The following is a 25,300-nucleotide window of genomic DNA, read 5'->3' on the forward strand; positions in this document are numbered from 1 at the left end:
ACACATCCGCTTTTGACACCCATCTCTTATCGCACATCACCAAAATACGCCCAGATGTCCCAACAACATCAAACGCCTCCCATTCAATAAACCTCCCACCCCACAAACTTCTAACCATCATATCCGAAATAGATGCCATCTTCATCTCCTGTAAGCATACCACATGAACACCCCACTTCCTCATTGCCAATCGTACCACCTTTCTTTTGTCCGAATTATTAAGCCCTCGGACATTCCACGAAATGATGCGACACTTCATTAAAAACCAGTAGATGACCCGTCCCCTCTCCTTCTCCCTCTTCCCCTCTCACTGCTCCTCTCCCTCACCATCCCATTCTTCCCTTCATAATTAATATAAGAAATTAGGCCTCCGATCTCCGTTCCCCCTCTCCACGGGGATAACAACTTCTTCTTTCTACCTGTTCTGGACATACTCCCAGCATCCTCCCCATTCTATCCCTCCACAATTGAATGCATCACCAAATGAGCCTGCTCCTCATTTGGCTGACAAGATCGTCCCAAAATACTGCTCACCCCTCTGTCTTCACAACCTGCTGTAGAGAACTCCCTCCCCCCGTCCGGCCTTAGAACACATAACGGTTGCATCTCTAGCAGGGAGAATCCTCCCATGGAGCCATCTCCATAACATTCCTATCACTACCCCTTCCCCCCAATCTGTCACCACCATCATCAAATGAATCCTCAGGCCCATTGAAAGCCAAAGGTGAGCCAAAAACCCCTTCATAATCCTCCCCTACTGTATCTGTGCCAAAATCCAGCACACGGTTCAGTCCCTTCAACCCATTATACATTCTCAATTTCTTCACCAATACTCCCGCAGCCTTTTGACTCAACTGAAACTTTGAGTCATGTCCCACACACACCGTAACTCTGTCCAGACCTATCGGTGCTGCCATCACTGATACATTCTCTCTTAATTTAGGAGAACAACTCATCAAAATATCCAGCGTATGATTCCTCAGCTGTTCCACCTCATCCTCTATTTCTGCATCCAACCCCATCCCCTCCGAATCCACTTCCACCACAGGCGACAACACCCCGTTTCTCTTCGACTTCCGGTCAACCTCCACCCCCATTTCCTCCTCAAAGCCCCACAAGGAGGAGTAGAAGAAGAAGGAGTAGACAGAAAGCTCTGAGATTTAGGGAAAACAAAAATACCAAGTTGGCTTGGGCAGACCCATTTTTGTTTCTCCTTTCGTGACTAACGCGTTCCATCTCTAACTGTGGGTTCGCCATCCTCAAAAGAAGTTAATGGCAGAGACTGAGAAACCTTCTGCACACAACAACTCTCATAACGAAATCTTCTCCCCTTGCGACTGCCATAAGAGCTGGCTCTAACCCAGTTCTCTTTATCCGATCATGTCCAGTGTCTGTTAACCACACCTCTGCAGAACTCCCCACCTGGGCTTGGTCCAAACCATCCCCTCTGGATCTCCCCCCCTCTTCCTTTGAACCCAAACCCAATACTCTAATGGACAAACTCAATTCACAGCTCTATCACTCTTCTGCTGGACCAAATTATTAGGCCCAAATCCATCATTAGGCTTGTGCATCTGAACATACCGACCCAGCTGACCTATTACGCGGCCCATTAAGCGGCCCACGTTCCCTCGGCCCATCCCCTTCAGCCACCTTATCCATAATCTTCAAACCCCTATCCTGTACACGTGCACGCCTCCAAATCTCCCGTTCCCCACGCGCGTACAAAACACTTCATCCCTGACCTGGCTGCCCTCCATCTTTCTCCAATCTACCCAAGCTCGCTGATCGGACTGAGGCAGCATCAGATCTATTTAGAGAGAATTTATTTTTAGGCTTATTTCTAGGATTAGTTTCCTTGTGTTTTAGTTCCTTGGGTTTTCTCTATTATAAATATTCATGTCTTGCAAGAGCATAATTTAACCTTTGATTAATTATATTTCAAATTGCTTTGCAATTCATATTCAACTTTGTGGATTCAAAGTTACCCTACTTCGTGGATTCAAAGTACTTTTTGTTCCTAGTGAATAATTTAACTACTTCCGCTACGTCTGTGAGCTTCTTCTGAAAAAAAGATGCAATTCCCCCACACACCTCCTCCTCCTTGGCCAACACCTCCCCATCCACCCTGATCCTCCCTGTATGATTGCCCCTCTAATGAGCATTCACAAGCCTATGAAAAAACTTGGTATTTTTGTCGCCCTCTTGAGCCATAAAGCTCGAGACTTCTGTCTCCACGAAATCTCCTTTGAAATAGCGATCTTGACAATCTCTGCCTTACAATCCTCCCTCCTATGACTCAACACCTCCTCAAAGTCCCCTAAATCCCTCTAACTTGTCAATCTCAACAATCTCCGTTAGAGCTATGTTCTTCCTCCACTCAAAATTCTCAAACCAAATTCTCAAAAACTTCCTTGTTCTATCTCTTAATGTCTTCCTTTTGAAGTCGCAACTTCCCCGCAAGAGTAAAGCTCGAATTGCCACTCACCCCATAACTCTACCACCAAGAGGACACACTTTCCTTAAAACCCTCAGCCCTGAGCCACATGTTCCAAAATCGAAAAGGAGAACTCCTCTGCAACCCATCACAATCCAACATAATCGGAATATGATCTGATGTGGGTCTAGCCAGCACCACCTGAGCCACATCCAGGAATCTCTCCTCCCAAGCTCCAGATAAGAGGAATCTATCAAGACGAGACGAGGTAGGTGAAATTCTGCCACTGGACCACGTAAAAGACGCTCCCTCTAATGGTAAATCAAGCAAGTGGGAATCATTAATAAAGTCTAAAAATTGCTCCATTGCCATGGTCCATCTACCTTCTGTAGACCTTCCAGTCGGAGACCGAAAATTACTATGAAATCCCCACCAATACACCAAGGAAGAGACCATCTTCTTTGAACAGAGCCAAACTCCTCCCACAACAACTAATGCTCTCCATCCTCATCAGGACCATAGAAGCCAAAAAAGACACATTGAAAACTAAAGTGGCAAATTTACAAGACACAGAAAATCTCCCTATCCACATCTCAAGCTTGGACACCCATCTCTTGTCCCACATCAAGAGAATACCTCCCGAAGAACCCAAAGCATTCAACACCACCCAGTCCACAAATCTCCCTCCCCAAAGACTCCTGACCACCCTCGTAGACATCAAATAAACCTTCGTCTCTTGAAGCCACACCACATGCCAGCCCCCCGCCCCCCCCCCGAATCGCAAGCTTCACCACTTTCCTCTTTTCCGGGTCATTTAGAATGGGAAATCCGGATGCTTGACGCATGTCTCCCCTTTATGATTTCTTCCAACACGCTCCTCCCGTGTGTGGAAATGTGGTCGTCCCTAGGGAAACTCTTCTTTTGTAAACTTGAATTGTGCCTTCTTCACGATCGTTGCGCCTCAACCAATCCTCTTCAGAGATCAGCTTGCTTTCGTCCCTTTCAATCAGAGAATCAGGCTTTATCACAATTGAAGGCTCAATTTGTTCCATCACCATGATCTTGAAAGCCACCCATTTATCTTCCATGATGACGAACGACGGAATCACCCACTATCGGCAACAATAAGGTCTACCCTATCAGCATCATCCATCTCGGACGCCTCAACATCTCTAAAACCTCCGCACAAGTCACCAATTGCATCTCTAAAGGAAGACGGTAAAGAATGTTCTTCTTTGTTTTGCTGTCTTTCCTCAGGCCCGAGCATCCAACTCTGATATACCAAATATCAGTGAATAAATTTGCTTACCCCCAAACCTTCTTTCCAGATTTCAGCACCCTCTGTGCTTCATTCTCCGATAGAAATCTGAATAAGAACAGACCATCTGGCAAGAAAGAAACCCTAACTCCACATGAAACCTTCCATGTCTTCGAAGCCCATTCCTCGATCCTTCGTAGACTTCCCGTCTCTATCAAATCTTCCAACCAACAAGATTTTAGCATTGCCTCTCAAATTGCTGTGTTGTGGCTGTCCACCACCCTTAACACATGCCCTTTGCTTGTAACCATACTCTTGATCTCACCATTAAGAGCCGGACTAGGGAGTCTCGCCACATCCTCTTCGCACCCTCGAAATCTCTCATGGCATAATTTTTAAAATTTAAGAAAGAAAAAAAGAAAACATCTGAAGGGTGTCATTGTCACAGGAGGTCCTTGCGTTGAGGTTGAGGGATGTCTAGGATGGGGTTATTTCGGATTCTCAGAATGCTTTTGTTTGGAGGCCGTCAAATTTTAGATTTCGTTCCAATTGCTGGTGAGTGTGTGGATTCTTGACTGTGCAGTGGGATCCTAGGCGTTTTATGCAAACTGGACATTGAGAAGGCTTACAATTATGTTAGTTGGAGCTTCATTCTCTATTTATTGGAGAGAATGGGATTTGGTGAGAGATGGAGGAGATGGATCGAGTTTTGTATCTCTAGTGTTCGTTTCTCAGTCCTTGTGAACGGCTCTCCGATGGGATTCTTTAGTAGTTCGAGGGGTTTGAGATAGGGGGATTCACTTTCTCCATTTTTGCTCCTCATTGTGATGGAGGCCCTCAACAGATTGCTGAGTAGGGTTGTGGATTTGGGCTTCTTGGGAGGTTTTTGGATGGGCAGAGACGTTTCTAGTCAGTTAGAGATATCCCATTTGATGTTTGCAAATGTCACTTTGGTTTTTTGTGATGCGGATGAGTCTCAGATGAGGTACTTGAGTTGTCTTTTGACATAGTTTCAAGTCATTTCTGGCTTAAAGGTGAACGTGGGTTTCTTGGTTCCCTTTGGGGAGGTTCTATAGATCTCCACTCTTGCTTGCAACATTGGCTCGTTTCCTATATCTTATTTGGGGTTGCCGCTTGGGGCGCAATTGATGTGAGTGGGATGTTGGGACCTGTTGTGGAAAGGTTTGAGTGGAGTTGGCTGGGTGGAAGATGCAGTATCTTTCAAACGGTGAGAGAGTCACTTTGATGAAGAGTACTTTGTCGAGTCTTCCAATCTATTTTTTATTTTTATTTTTTATCTTTTTCAGATTCCTCTTTCTGTGGCCGAGAGGATTGAGAGGTTGCAACGTAATTTCCTTTGGGGTGGGATTGAGGACAAGTTCAAGTTTCATTTGGTTTGATGGGATCAGGTTTGCAGGCCAATTCATTTTGGTGGTCTGGGTATTAGAAGATTGGTACCTTTTTAATAAGGTCCGTTTGGGCAAGTGGCTGTGGAGATTTGGGGTGGAGAGGCATAGACTTTGGAGAATGGTGGTTGCGAGCAGATATGGGGAGGAGAGAGGTGGTTGGTGTTCCAGGGAGGTGAGTATCCCTTACGGTGTTGGGGTTTGGAAGTCCATCTAGAAAGGGTGGGATGAATTCTCAAAACACATTAGATTTCGAGTGGGGGATGGGAGGAGGATCCCCTTTTGGGAGGATATTTGGTGTGGCGATCACTCTTTGGCTATCACTTTTCCCACGTTTGTTAGGATTGCTATGGACAGACATGCTTTTGTGACTGACTGCTATTGTCTTAATAGTGGGAGAACTGTTTGGGACATTCATTTCTTGAGGCACTTTCAGGATTGGGAGATCGAGGATGCCATTGGTCTTTTGGAAATGGTGTACAGACAGGAGTTTACGGGCGGACGATGTTTCTGACTCATGGGTGTGGGTTCCTTCTTCCCAGGGTTGTTTTGGTGTTCAGTCTTTCTACAGGTGCATTACGGAAGCCCATGGGGAGTCTTTCCCATGGAATGCTATTTGGAGATCCAAGGCCCCTCTCAAAGTGGCTTTTTTGCGTGGACTTCAGTGTTAGGGAAGATTTTAACCGAGGACAACTTAAGGAGAAGACAGGTAGTGGTCAATTGGTGTTACATGTGTAGGAGATATGGGGAAACGATTAATCACCTTCTTCTGCCTTGCCCCGTGGCTCGGGATTGCTGGGTCTTATTGTTGAGTTTGTTTGGGGTTCGGTGGGTTATGCCCAGATCCCCCAGAAATTTTATTGAGGCTTGGCGAGGTTGTATAGAGGGGGGGCCCAAGTCCGTGATTATTGGAGGGTTACGCCTCTTTGTATATGGTGGTGTTTATGGATTGAAAGAAATAAGAGGTCCTTAGAAAGAAAAGAGACTCCTATGGGGAGTTCAAATTCTCTATTACTAGCACTCTTTTATGTTTGGTTATAGGGAGATATTGTAAAGCCATGGAGGAGATAGTTGATTTTTTGGACTCTCTAAGAGTTTAGAGCCCCTATTAGGCCTTGTGTATTTTTTGAGGGATGTGTTCCCCCTTTGAACGCTTCTTTATTCAATCTCTACTTATCAAAAAAAAAAAGAAGTAATCACATGAGAATATGAAATATCTGATTTTTTAATATGTACTTTGATTTATTATCACGAGAGAATGCTTGTTTTGTCCTTATTATGAGGAGGTATTGCTTTTCCATTGTAGGGGTGTGGGTGTTCCAAATAATAGTACTTCCTCCGTCCCAAAATACATGACCGCTTTGGGAACTGTGACTCACAAAATACATGATCTCCGTTCCAAATCGGTCATGTATTTTGGGACGGAGGGAGTAAAAAAAAAAAAAAAGAAAAGGAAAAAAGTTAAAAAAGTTCAAGAATGGTGATGGTCGGGTCAACAACACCCATCTCTCGCATTCCATAAAGTACAGTTGGTCTGATAACTGTTCTTCTATTGAACAACATTTTCATTCTTAACAGGATATGCTGATGACACAATATTCTAGATGCGCTCCTCCATTTAACCCATATTTCATAGATTCAGTGATTAACATCATCTCCAATTTCTTCTTTATTATGAATAATTGAGCCTAAAATAAATAATGAAATGTTCACTTTTTGGTACCTCTTGGTTCTCAATTTACACATCCTCATTTACATTTCTAGATTTACTAAAGCTACACACCATGAGCTATGGACAAGGAGGAGATGGTGGCCAATTGTTATCGCTTTGATAGTGGTCAGTTGTTTTGGGATATTCAGTTTGTGAGACTGTTCCAGGATTTGGAGCTGCGAGATATTCGTGAGGTTTTGGCTGTGTCGTATCATCAAGAAGTGGTTTTTTTGGGGGGGGGGGGGGGGGGGGGGGGGAGGGGGGTTGTATTCATCGGTCAATGGGTTTAGGGGAGGTCAAAGTAATAAACGATGAACTGTCTATTTGCCCAAACCTTAGTGTAGGTCAGTGTAATTTACCCTATATTTTAGTTCAATGGTTCATACTCTTGCACGATCAACTTCGACTTTTTCTTGTTCTCCCACCGACCAAGCTTCGCTGCCCGTGGATTCTCTCTCCCTCTTCCTTCTCTTTCTTTCTTCTTCTTCTTCACAAACCCTAGATACTTCTTTTATTTCTTTTCACACCAAAATTCTTTTTAGGTCTCTTCTTCCTTTTTCGTGTTTCTTAGGTTGTGGGACATGCAGGAGTCTCTATTGAGCATGCTTGAAGCTTGGAGAGGGTGTGCAATGGCGAGGCAAGTTGGAGATGCTTGGAGGGTGGCACCCCTTAGGATATGGTGGGGGTTGTGAGTAGAACAGGTGGTCCTTGGATGGAGTTCAGGTCCTGACTTGGGTGCTCAAGTTCTCCATTCTTTATTCATTATTTTTCATATTCGGGGTTGTAATTGTAATTCAATGGGGAATATAGCATCTTTTGTAATTTCCTTGATTGTATAGTAGACCTCTTGGTCTAGCTTTTGTTCTCGGGCCGCACTCCCCTTTTGATTTCTTTTCAATGAAACTTTCGTATCAAATTTTATATATATATATATATATATTATAAACATACCACGATGATGGGGATCCAAAAGTGTAACAAACAGTGAATATATATGACATTTATGAAATCCATTCGCAAACCAAGGCTAACAATTACGCACTATTCCTTCAAGTCCAGTGTACGCTCTTTGTCGAAGAACCCATTGCAACCCAATCTTACTAGATATGTGTAATATAAGTGCATATATATATATATATATATATTTACAAGCTTTCATGGATTTAAATATCCAAGTGTGTATACACACACACACACATATTTGCTGAAATAATGTCCAACTCTCTTTTGTGTAAAGATATTATATACTAGCGCACCTATTGTCCAATTCGTGTGTGTGTGTGTGTGTGTATATGACATGATGTATGTACAAAATTTATATACTTTTCTCAACAACAAATTAGTCTCTCTTCAACATTATCAACATTTCAATATGAAATAAAGAATTCCCTAAATATAATATTGAAGATTTAATAGAAAAGTCTCAAATATATAAATTTTTTTATGATAGATCAACTTGTCTTAAATTCTTGAGTACGTAGTTTCCCTCTCTATGGAATTCCTCCATCACGGCCTCTTCTTCTGCCTTCTGCAGAGGTTTTCTACATAAAGTCTGTATTATTATTATTTTCTTTGTCTCTTTTTAGTAAGTACTGTATTTTCGTAATACAATAATAGTATAGGGAGAGATATATCTGATAGTTGAATTACTTAAGGACTCCTTTTGAAATTTGAAATTTAAGACACCATCTCTTTTCTCTATTATATGTCTTTCCAAGTTCAAACATAGATATATATATATATATATATATATATATATATTTAAGGTATTACATTGTCTGTGGAGGACATGGGTATATTGAGGAACTATGAACCTCCATACGCTCTTTGGATCCAATCAATGAATAGTCCTCCAGAATGGGCGTTCCTCAACTTCCTCAACAATTCCTCAATGAATAGCCTTAAGGCCTATCGCCTCTAGGATCCGACAAACTAACATAATGAGTTATGTGTCAGTCCCCTAGGCTCTACCTCCATGGGAACCACATAAGGTCATTTGGAATTTTGGATGCCTTGTGATCGCGAAGACTATGTACCCACGGTATTAGACCTGTTGCTTTGGTGGTAGTATTGGTGTTGGTGTTGGTGCTATCCTAATGTATATAGGGCTGTAAACGAGTCGGGCCGGGCCTGGCCGGGCCGGGCCGAGAAGTAGGCTGGTCGAGCTTGGCTCGGCTGCGTACCATGGTGTTTGAGCTCGGCTCGAGCTCTAGGAGCTTTAATTTCAGTGCTCGAGCTCGGCTTGAAAATGTTGACGAAAAATTCGAGCCAAGCTCGAAGCTCGTTAACAAATGCAATAGTCAACGGCATATATCACACAATATATATATATATATATATTACAAGTTTACATATATCACACAACAATCAATTTTTTTTGATATGTATTAAATAGCATTCAAAAGGGGAACACATCCCAAACGAGCTACAAAAGAACAGAGGGCCTCTAAACCCTCAAAGAACCCAAAAGATCATCAAACTCATCTATGGATTTACAATTTCTCGCTATAACCCAACAAAAAAGGGTGCTAATAATGGAGAATTTCAAAGACCCAATAGGATTTTCCATTCCTTCAAAAGTTCTCCTATTTCTCTCAAGCCAAATGCACCACCAAACGCATAAAGGTGTAACTCTCCAGAAACCCGACTTGAACTCCCACTGTACAGCCTTTTCAAGCCTCAGTAAAGCATTGGGAGACCTCGGCATAACCCACTGATACCTGAACAACCCCAGCATCAACATCCAACAATCTCGTGCCACTAGGCAATGCAAAAGAAGGTGATCAACTGTTTCCTCTTCATTCTTACACATAAAGCACCAGTTAACCACAATATGTTTCCTTTTCCTTAGGTTGTATTGAGTCAAAATCTTCCCTAAGATGGATGTCCATGCAAAAATGCCACTTTGAGCGGAGCCTTCGAACACCAAATAGCCCTCCACGGAATGGGAGGAGTCGGAGTATCTAAAAGACACCTATAAAGAGATCTGACATCAAAGCACCCCGACAAGAAGGAAGCCACACCTAAGTGTCAGAGGCGATAGCAGTCGACCACCATAGCTTGACGATTAGAAGCAATCTGAATAAGTCTAGGGAAAGTGTGCGCAAGAGAACGATCACCACACCAAATGTCCTCCCCGAGGCGGATTCTCCTGCCATCCTGAACACGAAACCTGATATGTTTAGGGAAATCATCCCATTTCTTCTGAATAAATTTCCATGCCCCAACTCCATTTGGTAGTCTCACCTCTGAAGAACACCAGCACCCTCTCAACTCCCCATATTTTTGCTCACAACCACCCTCCGCCGTAATCTATGCCTCAATCCCAATTCTCCAAAGCCATTTCCCCAATAAGGCCCTATTGCATGGCACCAATCTTCTAATACCCAAATCCCCCTTCTAGATCGGAGTGCAGACACGCTCCAATCTAACCAAATGAAACTTGAAATCTTCCCCCTTACCTCCACATAGAAAATTCTGTTGTAATCTCTCAATTCTCTCAGCCGCACTACAAGGAATTGGGAAGATTGATAGGAAATAAGTACGAAGACTCGAGAGAGTGCTTTTCATCAAAGTGACCCTCCCACCTTTAGACAAATACTGCTTCTTCCAACCTGACAGCCTCTTCTCAAATCTATCAACCACTGAGTCCCAGTTACCCACACGTTACATAGATGTATACCCACACGTTACATATATATATATATACAAACATATTACATAGATGTATTTTACTGAGAGATCTCCCAAAAATTATATATATAAAATTACAGATTCATTACATATCTTCAGTTCAATCTTCTCTCAGATCTTCAGATGCTCTGTAATGCTCTCCATCTACTAGGGTGTTGATTACAGCAGTGCATGTGTGTCAGTGTGTGTGTGTGAGAAAGTCCTCTTCAGTCTTGATTACAGAGTGTGTGAAAGAGAGATACGCAATTGAAGGAGAAATAGAAGGAGATAGGTTAGATGAGAGAGAGACGCAGTGGCCGTTGAGCGGCGATTGAAAGGAAAATACAAAAAGATGGGGTTAGATTAGGTTAGTGCTTATTTATATATATATATGGGCTCATGGTTTTATTATTTATGGCCCTATGTTGGCTAAGTTATTTTATTTTTAAATGGGCCATGGATGTTCGCTTCTCACTTTTAGGTATATATACTTATCAGTATTAGCTATATATTAATGTGTGTGTATATAATTATGTATATAATTACATGTGTTCGCGAACACCTTCACCAGCTTTGTTCTCGAACAAATGAGCTGAGCAGAGGGTTGTTTGAGATTGGCTCGTTTATTAATCGAGCTTGAAAATTCTGTTTGAGATTGGTTCATTTATTAAACAAATGAACACTAACCGAGCTCGAGCTGTTTGTTGAACACTTGGTTCATTTACAGCCGTAAATGTATATGATACGGTACTGATGTCAATGGTTTGTTGCTTATAATAGGCTCATAATTAGAAGTAATTTTTTATTTTGAAAGCAAATTTGTACAGCATTAGCTCCTTTCTGATTCTCTCTCAAGCAATATTACTTTTAATGGTATCCAAGTGTTACCAAAAACAAGTGTTCATCTTCTTTTTTTTTTTTTTTTTTCCTTAAAACTTTCTTCAGGCTTGGAGAATTTAAGTGAGCTTGTATCTGCTATTATGCAAAGGGTAGGTGTTGATAATTATCAAGACCGCCCTCAACTTTTGGTGAGTGTTTCAATATATAATGATTTTGATATATTTTCTGTCTTGAAGTCTTCTTGATCTCTCTCTCTCTCTCACACTCACTCTTCCTCCTTACTGTAGTATGAAGATGATGAAGGTGATCATGTTCTGTTAACAACTGATGCTGATCTCATTGGTGCTGTTAGCCATGCCAGATCTGTGGGGCTGAAGGTAATGCCTTTTGCTTTGTTGGCTTTGTTTTATTACAGCAATGCCTTTTGCTTTGCGGGCATTGTTTTATTACACTTGGTTACGTCATTTCTCAGAACTCAACGCTTGTCAATCTGTTGAATTATTTTTATTCTCCTTTCAGGTGTCATACTTCATATAATAAAACATGGTTTGAATGAGGCCACGCCCTTAGAATATAATGGAAAATAGGATTCATGTAGCTTAACCCAAGTAGTTGGGAAAAGGTTTTGTGGTGTTGAGTTTAGTTATAACTATCATACTTCACAAGCTTCATGATTTCTTAGGGAATATCTCTAAATGAATTAGTAGCTGGTTGAAGGAGGAAGGGGAGGGAGGGAAAATTTAAAATCTTGCAGAGCATCATTATCTTAGGAATGTTAACAAGTTGAGCTTTGTGCATATTTGATGGGGTCTGAGTATTAGTGATTTGACATTTTGAGTAATCATAAGTTAGTTCCTATAATATGGCCATCAGAGGGAAGTGAGGGAAAATTTTAAATCTTGCAGACCATCATTATTTTTGGACTGTAAACAAGTAGTGCTTTGTGCATATTTGATGGGGTCTGATTATGAGTGGTTTGACATTTTGTGTAATCACAAGTTAGTTCCTATAAGAAGGCTAATAAAGGTATTGGTCTTGACAATGCAGGGCCGGGAGGGCACATTAGGTACGTAGATAACCATTTGCATCATTTGTATGAAATGGTTGTTCTCTGATTGTCACCCACATAGTTCTTTCTTTTATCATTGCACTGAACTGACTTACATTGGTTGTGCTATAAAGCTACCTTCATGGAATTTAAGGATACAAACTGCAGGAGTTTCTGAACGTTGGGGGTGGGGGGATTTGGTGACGATCTGCAGAGCAATTTTCTTGATTGGTGCTAGTTTAGTTGTCTCTATAAGAGACTTGCTTATATAGAAATGTAGTTGACAAGGCTTAGAAGCTACTCCATTCAACTTAGTAGATAAAGGATGTTTTAAACTAATTAAGGAGCTACTAATTAAAACAGCAAATTGCTCAATATAACCATAATCAAACAAGTTACTGAGCTGGAGACAAAATGAAAGATAAAATTGCTAAAATACTCCTGAGATATAGGGCTGTAAATGAGCTGAGCCAAGCTTTGGAGTGTTCAGGCTCGGCTTGGCTCAGATAAAGGGATGCTCTAGCTCGATTGAGCCTTGGCTGCCCATGATTGAGCTTGGCTCGGTAGTGCTCGAACAAGCTCGAGCTCCGCTCGGCTGCTCATTAAGTAATACAAACAAAAAATTAAATCCCATCTATATATATATATATGAATCTATATGTGTATATATATACACACACCGATCTTAACTTTCATACCAATCTTCGTTTCATTTTCAAACTTTCACACTCCCGATTTCAATCATTCATGCCAATATTAAGAGAACAGAAGAGTGAGACCGGTAGAGAGAGAGAGAGAGAAACACCAGTAGATGAGAAAAATGATGTTTTGGCTTGGGCCTTTTGCTGTTACCGTTGATTGCTTCGGGGCTTTTGCCGTTACTGTGATAGTCAGCTGCTTTGGGCTGACACTGCTGTGATCGTGAGGTGCTTTGGGGGAGGGTGTGGAGGTTTTTAAGGTTCAGATTTCAGAGTGATGATGCGATCAGGAATTTAGGGTTGATGTGATGTGTTTATATAGATGGGCTTCAGATATGGGCTTATGCATAAACTTTTTAATTTGTTTGGGCTTGATGTATTTTATTTTTAAAATGGTTGGTTGCATGTATATGGATTTGGTTTGGATGGGCTAAAACTGTTAAATTAAAAAGAAAATGTATGAGCCCAAACTTATAAAGTTACTAAGAAAAAAAAAAGGTTACAGATGTTGTTTTCTTAAGTGAATTTTAACTAAAGCGGGTCTTGTATATAAGTTGACTACATATTTTTGGGCTAAAAAGAAAATTGGGCCGACTTCTTAAAGGTACAAGATATAAATAATTTATATATGGCCATGTTCACAGGCTCATTAACAGGCTTTGTTCATAAACATGTTCACGAACTAATGAGCCACGCTCGGGGTTGTCTGAGATTGTCTCGTTTACTAAACAAGCTTGGAAATCTTGTTTGAGCTTGGTTCTTTGATCAAATAAACGAATGCGAGCCGAGCTCTTATCGAATTGAGCCTGAGCTGTTCGTTGAACGTTTGGTTCATTTACAGCCCTATAAGATATATGATTACCATAATACCCCAAATTAAAGAAATTCTAGCCGCGTTAATTATAACTTTTGTCATGTAAAGACCGCAGGGTATAATGACGTATGTAATAGTAATGATGGTAAAATATTGATTTTTTCGAAACCCTTCCTATAATTCCCAAATTCCATAAATTTGGGTTTTAAATGCATTTGGCAGGAGCGGAATTGAAGATATTTAGATGGGGAGGAATCCCATGAGGGCTTTGAAATTTTTAGCTCTCTTTTTAGTTGGGTGATGGGGAGAAATTGTACATCTTTAGGAGTATGTTGATTTTTTGGGTTCCTTGGGTCCATATGATCTTTTCTTCTGTTTCCTCCTTTGTGTTTAGTCTAGGATGCGTTCCCCTTTTAAACACTTTCTAATACACAAATTTTGTAATAGCAACTCGTGACTCTCACTAAAATGTGATACATATATTTAATCCCCAAATCCCATAAAATTGGGGTTATAAAAATGATTTTCCATTAATTTTATTTAATTTTAGTGATGATTTGATATGGATTACGACCATTATATTGTCAGCGGTAAAAACTTATACTTAATTTTCACTAATCTTACAACCACATTTGCCTTTAAACTAAAATATTTACAAACTTATTATATGCTACAGAGTGCATCTCCCTGGCACACAAGGCGCAGCAGATTGGAAAACATTTTGCAAATAAATGTATAGGACCAAACCGCAAACAAACGTAGCAAACCAAAGTGAAGCCGCTTTCAAAGCAACGGAAGTCATAATTTACTGCTTAGCTAAAAACAACTGTATGTTGATGCAAATGTATGGCAACAACTATCTCTATTGGAAAGCTGCTGTAATTATGGTTCATCAAATAATGGTGCTGCTGCTGCTGCCACAAAAATCATAGATGTCAGTTACTGTTGATGTTGTTGGTCGTGCAAGATAGTAATGGATCGCCTAGGTTTTCCCTTTTAGTTCATAGCTTTCCAATCCTGTTCCTGCCAGAGATCTTAAAAGATTCTATCTGTGACCTACCAACAATGCAAGATTAAAAGATTCTCCTTGTGGAGGTTGCAATGGTAAGTGGAGAGACGGTAGGGGTGGGAGGGTGTGCATGGAGAGAGAGAGAGAGAGAGAGAGAGAGAGAAGGGGTGGCGTTTGTGGGTGGGGGTGGTGGTGGAGGTTGCAATATTGGGTGGAGAGATGGAAGGGATAGGCGATGTTGGGTGGAGAGAGAGAGAGAGGGGCCGCCCGCGGGGGGGAAGGATTTGGGAGGCGTGCGTGATGGGGGTTGCAATGGTTGCTGGTGGAGTGATAGAAGGGGTGTCCTATGGCTGGTGGAGAGAGTGAAGGAATTGGTGGTGGTTGTATACTTGTATTGAGGTTTGTGCTAGAACAGGTGGAGGAGGGGGCAAAGAGAGCGGCAATGGATGAGGGAGAGAGAGAGAGAGGGCGGTGGTTGAGGATTAAGGGTGACAGAGTGGGTGTCTATTATGAAAAACGCCGTGAACTAAGAACAAATCAAGAATCATGACAAAAAAATAAACACGCCACACAATGAACACAGATTTACGTGGTTCGGCGTAAGCCTTCGTCCATGGTGATAAACACGCCACACAACGAACATTGATTTATGTGGTTCAACGTAAACCTACGTCTATGGTGAAGATCCAATGAAAGATTTTACTATGCAAAAATCAGTAAATTACAAGTTTTAGGCCTTGAAACCTAGCTTTCTCTCTCTCTTTCTCCTTCCGGCGGTTTTTAATATTCTCTCGTGACACACCCCAAACCCTAAACGCCCCCTTATATATTGGGTACACGATAATTGTAGAATTGGATCCATGATCCGCAAGAGAAAAACAGATTGAAAAATATATTCAAGTCCACAACTTCACAAAGAGAGGACTGTGAGAGAGAGAGGGTGGTGGTTGAGGAATAGGAGTGACAAAGAGAGGGTGTCTATGGGCATTTTAGTAGTTTTGGTTGTAAGATAATTTGGATTAAAAAAAAAGCATTATAAATAACAGGCCAAAAGTGACATTTTGCACCAAAATCAGACATCGCTTTGACACCTCCAACAGGGAATGTTTCTTTATGTATTTTCAAACTTAGAATCTTTCTGTAATAAAATCTAACCTCGTGGGTGTCACTGTGTCGGTGTAATTAATATTATATATATATACACTAAGAACACATCCTTAATCTCTTAAGTTTTTTTTTTTTTTTTGATAAGTAAAATGTATTCGAAGGCGTTCAAAAGGGGAACGCGTCCTAAGCTATACAAAAAACTGAAACTATGATCTCAAGGAGCCCAAAAAGTCCACAATATCCTCAATGGAGGAAAAATCTCTCCCCCAACCTCAACAAAAAAGAGTACAAATAATAGAGAATTTCAACATCCTAATGGAGGACTCCTTCCCATCAAAAGATCTTCTATTCCGCTCTTTCCAAATGCTCCACCAAACACAAAAGGGGGTTACCCTCCAGAAGACTCTCGCCTGAGCCCCCACCCATTGGCCCCTCCAAATATCCAGCAATTCCCGAGATGTCCGAGGCATAACCCAATGAATACCAAACAAATCAAAAATGACACTCCAACAATCATGAGCCACAGGACAATGCAGCAACAGGTGATCCACTGACTCCCCATTCAACTTACAAAGAGCTAATCTTCACACATATCACATTTCAATGAGCATATTTGTATGAATTTAGTGTATGTGTGTGTGAAATGGTCATTGAATGTACTACTAACTAAAAAATAAATAAACAAAATTTACTAAGAAAATGTTAGACTTTACATGGATGCCTTATATCCAACCTAGAAATTGTGTGTCCTCCATAAATTAATTTTGACATGAATCTTACTTTGATTTCCTTAGCAAAATTAAGGCATGATCAATCTAATACTAAATAAACAAATAAGCAAACTAAAATTATACTACTTGTACTACTAATAGCTGTGATGTTGTGGCCTAAATTTGGTGCCGGGTCGCAACCCGTTGGATGAGCTTTGTGTGGGCCTGTCTTGACCCTTTTTTTGCTCGTGGACCCTAATTAGTCTATTGTAGCCCAAATATATAAGGGCGCTTAAGGTTTAGAGTTGTGTAAGAGAAAGATTCTAAAATTCGTACAGAAACAGAGTGAGGGGCTAAAACTTGTATTCTCCGATTTTACATATAGTGAAAACTTTCGCCAGATCCCAACCGTGGACGTAGGCTGTTACCGACCCACGTATAAATCTTTGTGTTCTTTGTTTGGTGTGTTGACTTTTCTGTCGTGATTCTTGGCTTTATCTTGGCTTCGTTGCGCTTGTCATAACAAACAGGTATCATAGCTTTCAATTCGAAGCAGGGATGTCGTAAGTTTCTGGAAATCGAGAAGTTTAATGGCAGAAACGATTTCAACCTATGGCGGGTTAGGATGCAGGCTTTGTTGGTTCAACAAGGGTTATCCAAGGTGCTGAAGGGGAAGGATGCACGACCAGAAAATATCAAGGACAAAGATGAGGTTATGGAGAAAGCACACAGTACGATTTTGTTGTGCTCGAGTAACGAGGTTCTGTGAGAAGTTGTTGGAGATACTACGGCGGATGGGTTGTGGCAGAAGTTGAAGTCCCGGTATATGACGAAATATCTTGCGAATCGCTTGTATCTAAAGAAGCGGTTGTTCACTCTTCAGATGCACGAAGGTTCGTCTCTGAAACACTATCTTGACGAGGTAAATAGTATCATCATGGAGTTGAATAATATTGACATCAAGATAGAGGATGAAGATCAGGCTATTATTCTGTTGTGTTCTCTACCACCCTCGTATGATAAATGTATGGTAGAACTGCTTTGTCATGGAAGAGGTGAAGTTCTGATAGGGAATGATGCGGCGTGCAAGGTTGTAGGTATCGGTACAGTTCGAATCAAGATGTATGACGACATAGTGAGGACATTGATGTCAGGCATATACCATAATTGAGAAAGAATCTGATTTCCTTGGGTACGCTGGAATTGGATTCCATCGGGTGCACTTCTAAGGCTGGAGGTGGAGCCATTCAGGTTTCAAAGGGTGCTCTTGTGGTGATGAAGGGACTGAAGAAGCTTGGTTTATATGTTTTGCAGGGTAGCACAATCACGGGTTCAGTTGTTGTATTGTCCTCGGATCCAGATTCAGATACTACCAGATTGTGGCATATGCAGCTTGGGCATATTAGTGAGAGGGGGATGGATGTTCTGAGTAACCAGGGTTTGCTTGTAAATTGGGAGGCTGGAATTCTGTGAGCATTGTGTCTTTGGGAAGCAGTGCAGAGTGAAGTTCAATACGGGAATTTACAGGACCAAGGGTATGGTGGATTATATTCATTCTAATCTTTGGGGTCCCTTTCAGGTTACTTCACATGGTGGTGGTAGATATATGATGACGCTGATTATGACTTTTCTTGGAAAGTTTCGGTTTATATTCTGAAGCACAAGAGGCTTTTGTTACATTCAAGTAGTGGAAGACCTTGATTGAGAAGCAAACATGAAAATAGGTCAAGCGCTTGAGGATAGACAATGGCTTGGAATTTTGTGATGGAGAATTTAATGAGTTCTGCAAGACTTACGGGATGGTGAGACACCACACAGTGAGGAAGACTCTGCAGCAGAATGGAGTTGAAGAACGGATGAACAAAACGCTATTAGAGAGGGCACGCTGTATGTTGTCTAATGCAGGGTTAGACAAAGTGTTCTGGGCTGAAGCTGTTTCTACAGCTAGTTGCTTAGTGAACCGGTCTCCATTGATTGTAAGACTTTAGAGGAGGTATGGTCTGGTTCTCTTGCTAGTTATAGTACTCTGAGAATATTTGGGTGTTCAACGTATGCTTATGTGAATGAGAGGAAGCTTGAACCTAAGAAATGCATATTTCTTGGTTATCAGCCCGTGGTCAAGGGATATAGATTATGGTGCGCAGAGGCTTTTGAAAGGAAGATACTTGTTAGCAATGATTTGACCTTTCATGAGTGTGTGATGCTTACTCTGCCTAAGGAGGTAGTTGATTCAGGGAGAGCTTAGGGTGTCATTGAGCAAGTGGAACATGTAGAGGTTTAGTTAGAGGATAATGCTGTTCGGTCAACTCACAAGCAGGTGCAGTTTCGAGCTAAGGGAGATGCACAGTTGCAACAGTATAGTGTGGCTAGAGACAGGCCTAGGAGGGATATCCGGCCACCTAAGAGGTATATGTTTTCACATGCTGATTCAGTTGCTTATGCACTTAGCGTAGTAGTAGATATTGATGAGCCGTGTACTTATCATGAGGCCATCACAGGTGGAGAGTCAGCACAGTGGTCTGCTGCCATGAATGAAGAGATTGAGTCAGCGCAGTGGTCTGCAGCCTGCGCAGGGAGGATGAGCTTCATTCTCCCCGATGATGTGGCATCCCTCCATGTTGATAAGTGTCCAGAAATAAAAAATAATAAAAACATGGGTAATATCCATTTGTGCGGGTCAAACCCGTTCTAAATCAGTCTCTCTCTCTCTCTTATAACTCATCTCTCTCAACCACCACACCACCACCGTCAAATCCTCCCCCCTCCGCCGCCCTCAAAATCAAATGGGCTCAAATGGACACCACCAATGATAACTCCACTACCACCACCAATATTGGTCGCTTTGCTGCCACCACCATCATCCGAAGGCAAGCTCGCCACTGCCATCACGCCGCGAACCACTCCATCGCGGCTGAGTCCTCTCCACAGCCCGTCTCCCACCGCTGCTAAAGCTCGTCATCGCCGTCTCGCCCCCATCCTTGCACTGCCGAAGTTCATCCATAGCCCATCTTGCCCGCTGTTCTGTCAATCGCCGGCATGCACAAGCTGCTGTCGCCAACGACGGATCTGTCGCCGCTGCCACACTCCTGCTCATGGCTACCACACATGAATGCTTGCCTCTACACCAACCACAGTCTCTAATATAACTAGTATGATGTAAAAAGTCAGCCCAATTCATATTATAACCAGAGCAAAACAGATGGTGATGGTGTGTCCATTAATGAGTAAATTGAAGCTAAACAGTAGGCATACATCTTTGTCCCTCACTAAAATTCTTTCACTCACAATCTCTTTCTCTCTCTATTGTAAGGTATATATATGTATGTATGTATAATGGCGGCCATGGTTGAGAACAAAATTTGGGGCCGAAATCAGATTTGGGTCGGTTTCTCCACCTCCGATATCATCAAATTTATCAATAGATGAAGCAATTCTCGCATTTGAAGACCCGATCCAAACTCTCTCCCTTCACTCACTCACTACCAAGTTCGACATCTCATCAAACTCACCTCCTTCGGTGCCGACGACAACCGCCACTTTGTAGCTCCAAAAATCCCAGATTCAGAGTAGGGCTAAACACAAACCCAAAATTGATTTTGCCAAACTCAGCCTCTTAACTCACAAATTCAAAGAACCTGTATAAAATCATCCATAAAAGCGTCTTATCAAAGAAAGAAGGTAGACCTTTTTTGGGGAGTTTAGGATTAGCAGGAGAGTCTGTAAAGGCACACGATAGAACCGCCTCCGCCTTTGCCGCCGGACACAAGCTGAAGGTGTTCCAGGAAAAGGCTAAGAGAGTTGAGGATGATGGCGGTGGGAGGCGTGAAAAATTGGGTCTTCTGAGAAAGAGACAGAGAGAAAGAGAGTGAAGAGAAGCGGGTTTAACCAGTACCTGACGGGGAGAGAGAGAGAGAGAGAGAGAGAGAGAGAGAGAGGAGAGTGATGGAGAATCAGGTTTAACCTGCACAAATGGGCATTACCCATTGTTTATTATTTTTTAATTTTCGACAGATGTCTGAATATTAGAGGGCCACGTCAGCAGGGAGGCTGAACTTCATCCTCCCTGCGCAGGATGCAAATATTATCCTTTTTTTTTTTTTGCCAAACGGTGAAAGTCAAGGGGCGTTTAGTGCAATTCACCCTAGAAATGAAGGGAGATGGTTGAAGTAGCAACCTTTGGATATAAAATGAGAGGTTCAGTTAAGATGGTCTAGCTATGTGCAGTGAAAATGAAGAACTCTACTAGTGTGGAAAATTGATGTTGTATACCTTGATTGTTATGCCAAAGAGTAAGATAGAAAATAATATGGACAGAGACAGTAGGGAGAGATATGACAGTATGCAATTTGATTGAGATTATGGCCTTATAATCAAAAGAGGATTCATGTAGGCAACTTCGAATAGCTAGGAAAAGCCTTCGTGATGAATCTTTGTTGTTTCATAACATTTTATGGAGTTCAATTTGAAAGATACTTCAGTGAATTCAAAATTGATTCATATACTTGGATCATCTGAATGGTATGCTTGAAATGATGGCTTTCATCACTCTAATAACACTAGCATGGCGTGTGTTATATTTTTAGGTTTTGCACCATGTATGAAGAATTGTAACTCTCTTATTTGATGTGGCATGATTATCCCATTGTTTACTTAATTAACATGGATGAAATTTGGTTATTATCCATTGTAGAGGATTATGCCCATGTCATGTTTAGTGCATTATCTTTAACACAGCCGGCTCCAATCCCAAATAAAGGAGGGTTAAGAGAGTTTGATGAGTTGTACTTTACAGGATAGAATGTTAGGTAGCTAGGAAACGACATATGCGTAAAATGTGGCAAAAATTAGAATGTTGAGATGGATGTGCGATAGGATATGAAAGGATAAAATTAAAAGTAAACACATTTGTTAGAGGTTGAAGTAGCACCACTAGGAAAAGGGAAATACTAAAGTTAGTAGTTGTAATGATATGGTACATCGAGATTATGTCCTCAGATAGAGCAGAATGGAAAAATATAATTTATGTAGATGTCTCCAAGTAGTTGGTGAAAAGGTTTTGTTTGTTATTGTTGTTTATTCATTGTCGTGGGGTTGCATTTGTATTTTCTAATTGCATATATGATCTATATGGTTGTAATTCTTTTTTTATTTTTATTTTTTATTTTTTCCCAGTTGTATTCTTATTGTTATTATTATTATTATTTTATAAAGAAATGAATTTTCATTTCCTTGTTTTAATTTGTAATGATTTCATACTACAGCATTCTTGTGTTACATTAGTACTATATTCAACTGTAAAAAGCTATTGTATTTAACATCGTTAGTACGATATTCTACTGTAAAAGGCTATTGTATTTAACATGTGTTTTGTGTGGGAATTAATGGTTTGTTTTAAATTTGGCACCGTTCTTCAGGTTTTAAGATTGCATCTGGACTATGCTGATTCACCCCTACAAAGAACAATGCCACAGTTAGCTACAACCACTACCACAAACACTGGATGGATCTCTCTCACCTCTGGGATTTGTGCCGGTGCAATTGTTGCTACAGGTATTGGTGTGTTGGTCTACTTAAAGCGCTCCAACCTGTGACATTCTGTTCATTCTTACATAGAAAAAAAGGAAAAAAGAAAAGAAAAGTAGGGGCTTATAAAGCTGATTATATTTAAATTGTAGCCTGATTATTTTGTTTGAGGAGAGCCTCAAAAAAAAAAAAAAAAAATGAAAAATGAAAAAAAAAAAGATAGCTTTTAGTTAGGTAATTAAGATGGAGTTGTTTAGAGACTGATGTAAAGAGGGTGAGCAAAACAAGTGATATTGTTATCGTTGGGAAGATCTGTTGTTGTCTATGTTGCTGCTGAGGTATAAAGCCCGGAACAAGTATTCTACATGGCCAGTGGTGGGTGGGTATGAAACCTCGATGCTTCACCCGCTGTTTCTTAAGCATGTAACTTCCTAATATAATACAAGCGAAGGATGGTTAATGTGAATTGGGTTCATTTTTCTTTTAAATTTAATATTATTGTACATGAAGAATCACTCTCTCAGAGCAGTTAGGCCTGATCCAAATTTCCACTTACCATTTGCCATTGTGTTTTTTAACTTAATAGTAAAACTCAATTTCGGGCATCTAAGCATTAGATTGTGTCTTTTTTCATATGAAAGCAACTTGACAGATTGCTCAAGGTAGGGGGTTATTGACGTTGGAAAGTAAAATAATTTCAATTTTTTTTTAAAAAAAATAATATTTTCACAAGATACTGATGTATAGGTGGTCATTTAAATATTATGTGTGCTATTTATAGGCAATCTTGAATAAGCAAATATTATTTGGGAGTGGGAGTTACTATTTGCACTCTAAAATTTAACTCAGGCGCTTGAGTTTTATTTTATATATTCATAAACCTTATAACGTTTTCTCCCTTCCTGGTTCAACGACCTTCAACTCACTCTCTTCCAAGTTCCATTTCTTCTCTCTTCTCATTCCAAGTGAGATCATTCTATGGCTGGCAGTTCAAAATCGATTGGCCACCCATGACAGAAAGCTTTGCCAACCACGATAATCTGTCGGAGAGTCAGTCATTACATGCTCATTCTCCAAAAATTATGGCCCTGTTTAGCTGGCCTCATTGTAGTCTCAAAACGGGTTTTAAATTTAGAAAGTTATTTATCAATAATAAAAAACGTTTGGTAAAATTTATGAAAACAGACTATTTTAAAAAGGTCTAGTAATTTAGAAGTTCGATTGGCCAAAGCTAATTAAACATGCTTCCTGAATTACTTCTTGTAAGCTATACATTTTTTTAAGTAATTGAGGAGGCCAGAAGTGATATGAGCCGGATATGACCCGCGAACATGGCATCCGGTCCGAGCAGCTGGGTCCAGCCCATAAAGAAATACTGCCATATGGGCCGAACGCGAATAGCCCATCGAAGATGACCAAATGATCGGTTGATCAACTATACATCAACCTTCGCAATAGCACGAATCATTGTAAAATAGGGCTATTGGTCGGGTAAGTCGAACCACTGGGACTGCGCTAATTTATGGCAACCTAAGTGTCTAGAGTCATTTTAGAGTGATAAGGGGTGTTCATAGAGGGTTTGTGTGTTTGTCACTAAACTAAGAAATTAAAGTGCATAAAACAATAGATTGTAATGAAATTGAAGAAGTGAGATACAAGTAGAAAAGACTAGGGAGATGAATCCACACTACACCCTAAGTACATGCTAGATTAGGTCTAAATTTGGGGATAAATAGCATATATGCAATGGTCAAGAAATATGAAGCAACTTCGTTGCTTAATAATCATCAAGAAGTTCACTTAATCAAAACAAGAATGATCCATCAAAAGCTACCATAGTTGAACTACTTAAACTAAGGTGTAAAATCAAATACACTATCTCAAGCAAAAGACCATCAAGCTTTCAATCAAATGGTGAAGCACATGAAGGTAGGAATCAAGTATAAACCATCAAAGGAGGTACCAAAGCAATGGAATATCAAGTTTCAAAATCAACATGCCTTGAAAAACATTCACAGTCTATATTTTCATTGTCACTATGAAAATAAAAGCAATGAGATTGATCCAAGAATCATCAAAGATATGACAATGAACTTACATCAACCATTTACACATTAAAATTCATTACAAGAAGGAATATGCTCTTAGACTATGAAACTACCATACATTATACATTATAGTCCCCAAAAGTATAGCCTAATCTAGAACATGATCAAAAGAGGAGGCTTCATCACCTCCCTAGATGGAGGTTTAGCTCTCCATTGATACAAAAATGGAGGAAGAAGAAGAAGAATACAACTTCATTTTCGAGCTCTACTTACTCAAGAACACTCTCTTCCTTGCTCTCTTCTCTCTCCTCTAATCTTGTAAGAAATGAAGGAGTTGATGCATGTGGCCCTTAGTTGCCTTATATCTTTCAACCAAGCTTTCTCTCTCCTCCAAAGACATTCCCAACCACTCCATAAAGAAGGAGGGTGGAAATGTGGAAACCAATGCACAAGTGGGCTGAAGAGGGGTTCATTTCCGAGCTGCAATCTGGCCAAATTTCGAGCACTCGAAGGGTGGCCTCGAGCACTCGAAATTAGTGTAATGTGTAACATGCAATTCTTGCCCATCACTGACCCACTGTGGAAGAATGACCATAACTTTGTGCTCCGAACTCCGAATGATGATCTGTTTGAAGATTTGGAGAGCTGATTCAGAGATTTAAAAACTTCATGTTTTGATGAAGACCCAATTCTCAAGTCTGGTTGGTCGAAAATGGGGAGAAAGGCAGCACTTCAGTGCTGCCAGGCAGTTCTGCGCACCTCTGGTAAGAAGATCATAACTCTCTGCTCCGAACTCCGAATGACAAACCGCTTGAAGATTTGGAAAGCTGATTCAGAGCTCTAAATCTTTCATGCTATGATGGAAGTCCAGTTCTTGAGTTTACTAGGTCGAAAATGGCGACAAAAGTCAGGTTCTATTGCTGCCAGAATTTCAGAATTGGCACCCTTTTTGTTCAAAATTCCACAAGGCATCATTTTTGCTTCCTTTTTGCAATTTAACCTGAAAATGTACAAAAACA

General features: G+C 40.7%; 1 protein-coding gene across 1 annotated transcript in view; it reads left to right on the forward strand.

Moving 5' to 3' along the window:
- Positions 1-22,748, forward strand: part of LOC132267381 (CBS domain-containing protein CBSCBSPB3) — a 48,649-nt gene extending 25,901 nt beyond the window's left edge. The window contains exons 12-14 of the mRNA XM_059768549.1: positions 11,430-11,512; positions 11,612-11,701; positions 22,125-22,748. Coding sequence (XP_059624532.1) covers positions 11,430-11,512; positions 11,612-11,701; positions 22,125-22,301 — 350 coding nt within the window. The 3' untranslated portion in view covers positions 22,302-22,748. The remainder of the gene's footprint in view (positions 1-11,429; positions 11,513-11,611; positions 11,702-22,124) is intronic.
- The last annotated feature ends 2,552 nt before the right edge of the window (positions 22,749-25,300 follow it).

This window comes from Cornus florida, unplaced genomic scaffold (genome assembly GCF_030987335.1).
Source record: "Cornus florida cultivar Cherokee Brave unplaced genomic scaffold, ASM3098733v1 CherokeeBrave_3.0.0_Hap2_Chr07, whole genome shotgun sequence".
Taxonomy (NCBI): Eukaryota; Viridiplantae; Streptophyta; class Magnoliopsida; order Cornales; family Cornaceae; genus Cornus; species Cornus florida.